The sequence below is a fragment of the Hipposideros armiger genome, unplaced genomic scaffold (genome assembly GCF_001890085.2).
Source record: "Hipposideros armiger isolate ML-2016 unplaced genomic scaffold, ASM189008v1 scaffold_670, whole genome shotgun sequence".
NCBI lineage: Eukaryota > Metazoa > Chordata > Mammalia > Chiroptera > Hipposideridae > Hipposideros > Hipposideros armiger.
In genome coordinates this window covers 523,473-526,163 of record NW_017732020.1, presented here as the reverse complement: position 1 = coordinate 526,163, position 2,691 = coordinate 523,473, and the positions used below count along the sequence as shown (strand labels likewise).

At 36.7% G+C, this 2,691-nt stretch overlaps 1 protein-coding gene across 3 annotated transcripts in view; it reads left to right on the top strand.

Moving 5' to 3' along the window:
* Nucleotides 1–2,691, top strand: part of CADM2 (cell adhesion molecule 2) — a 249,668-nt gene that overhangs the window by 88,274 nt on the left and 158,703 nt on the right. For all 3 annotated transcript variants that reach the window (XM_019626381.1, XM_019626379.1, XM_019626378.1), the window contains one exon: nucleotides 271–408. In XM_019626381.1, coding sequence (XP_019481926.1) covers nucleotides 271–408 — 138 coding nt within the window. The remainder of the gene's footprint in view (nucleotides 1–270; nucleotides 409–2,691) is intronic.

Below are 2,691 nucleotides of genomic sequence, written 5' to 3'. Positions count from 1 at the left end.
TGTTGTTCAGCATCTTAGCTGTAGAGGGCAGTGTCACTGGCCCTCATATGTGGGATCTGAACCGGGGCCCTCTGGCGTCCCAAGCCAGCTCGTAACCAATGCGCCACTCGGCCGGCCCAAGCAGTTTATTTTATTATATAGCAGTTAATTTTTCTTGATTGAATTTGTCAGCTAACCACCCAGTATAGTTTTGTTTGTGAAAGTAATAGTTGCAAGAATGAACCAACCCTGGAGACTGATGTTCACTTCATGCATTTGCTTAAATTTCAGGTGTCCCTGAAAAGCCTCAAATTAGTGGATTTTCATCACCAGTTATGGAGGGAGACTTGATGCAGCTGACTTGTAAAACATCTGGTAGTAAACCTGCAGCTGATATAAGATGGTTCAAAAATGACAAAGAGATTAAAGGTAAAGAATGGGAAAAGTTCCCCAACTCAAAATTAATGCGCTTAAAGTAGTATGAAAAGTTAGATAAGCTTTACATTTTCTTTTTCAAACCAGTCACTTTCTGATTAAGCATAATTTGAAACAGATTTTCCATTTCTTAAATTGAGTAATTTTACAAGGTATATGAATATAATCATTTCCTCTTCTGTAAAGGAAGTCTAAAAATAATGTATACCTCATGGGAAAGCTGGAGGAGTTAATGAGTTAATATACAAAAACACATGGATTTGTGCTTGACAGTAATAAGACCTAAGTATCAATTAGATATTATTATTTCAGAATTCACCTATAGTATTTAGATTATAGGCAGAGAAACTCCATGAATTATTTATTGAATTGGTTGGTTTCTGGAATTACAAAGTTTTGACAATAAAACTGATGAAATGGCAATAAATCTGACTGCTAGTAGTTCTCACAGAGGGCAAAAGCAATGCACCTGTTTCAGTAAAACTGCACAGATCAGGCATACCTCAGAGATACTGCAGGTTCAGTTCCAGATCACAGCAGTAAAGCTAGTATCAAAAAAACAAGCCACACAATTTGTTTTTTGCTTTCCCTGTGCATATAAAAGTTATGTTTACACTATACTGTAGTCTATTCAGTGTGAATAGCATTATGTCCCAAAAAAGCATTGTACATGCTTTAATTAAAACGTGCTTTATTGCTAAAAAATGCTACCCATCATCTAAGCCTTCACCCAGTCCTAATCGTTTTGCTGATGGAGGGTTTGGCCTTGAGGTTGATGGCTACTGGCTCATCAGGGTGGTGGTTGCTGAAGGTTGGGTGTCTGTGGCAATTACTTAAAATAAGACAGCCATAAAATTTGCCTCATTGATTGACTCTTCCTTTTGCAAATGATTTCTCTGTAGCATGCGATGCTGTTTAATAGCATTTACCCACAGTAGCATTTCTGTCAGAATTGGAATCAGTCCTCTCAAAACCTGCTGCTGCTTTATTCTGGTTTCCCAATGTGGAGGCTCTCTGAGAAAGAATGACAAACTGTTCTTTAGTTTTTTGTGTTGGTTTGTTTGTTTGTTTTTGGAGGCTTCATTACTTAGTTACCATTGACTGAGTCATTGGCCATGGTGACTGATTCTACTTCAGGCCTCTCTCCCCTCCCTGGAAATCCGTGTGTGGGACTGAAAGTTCCAGTGCTCTAGCCAGGTGCTTTGCTCCTACTGGCAACTAACCCACAGCTTAGAGTAGGATCCAAGTCATCTCATTAACATATCAAGAGACACCATTGTTACTTTTATCACCTAGAAATTTCCAAAGGATTGGGGAGCTGTGAGCTAGTAACTGGATGGAGACTAAATAAATCTGAGAAAGGTATTTCAGTTACCTAAATGACCAAATATATATACATATAATTTATTTTAAAACACAATATCACCGTTTGATTTATTCTAAAATGCTCCTGTTAAATACTCTTCTTCAATTGAATTTTGATATTACTTACATGCACTTCTTTAATTCTGACATAATTAATTAGTTAATTAGTCCTCTCAATTTCTTAGCATTTTATGTGTTTCAAGAATTTGTCTTTCTAATATCCTCAGAGATGTCAGAGACTAACATATTAGGTACTTCATTAATATTGACTGCTTGTTTTTAACATTGTAGCCTTTAGCAGGGATCAACATCATCTACAGGGCCTGTTAAACCTTAAATTATAGGGCCCTGAACCCAGATTTTCTGATTGAATAAATCTGGGTAGAACCTGAGAACATGCTTTTTTAACGTTGTACTAAATGTGTGAGCAATACTGAGGCTCCTGTTTGAAGACCACATTGGTATAGAGAAAATAAAGTTGAAGAGTATCAGTAACATATAAAAGCCTTGCTTCTGTCTCTGAACGTTAGTTCTCTCATTCACTAAGTGAGGGTTATAACACTAGACTCACAGTGCTGTTGCATGTATTTTTGTATGAACATACACACACACACACACACACGCACATACACACTAGGGGTGCCAAAAAAATGTATACAAGTAGACACTTTGGTCAACATTGCTCAAGCAGTAGTTCGCCATCATCAGAAGTGTCTGGATGCTGATGGCAACAACTTTGAGCACCTCTTGTAATTGCAGAAATCATACGCGACTTGTATTCATCTTTTGTTATCGGTGTACATTGAGTACTACAAATTCAATGCAGTTTTCCTTTCTCAAAATGTGTATACATTTTTTGGGCACCCTGTATGTATATATATATATATATATATATATATATATATATATATA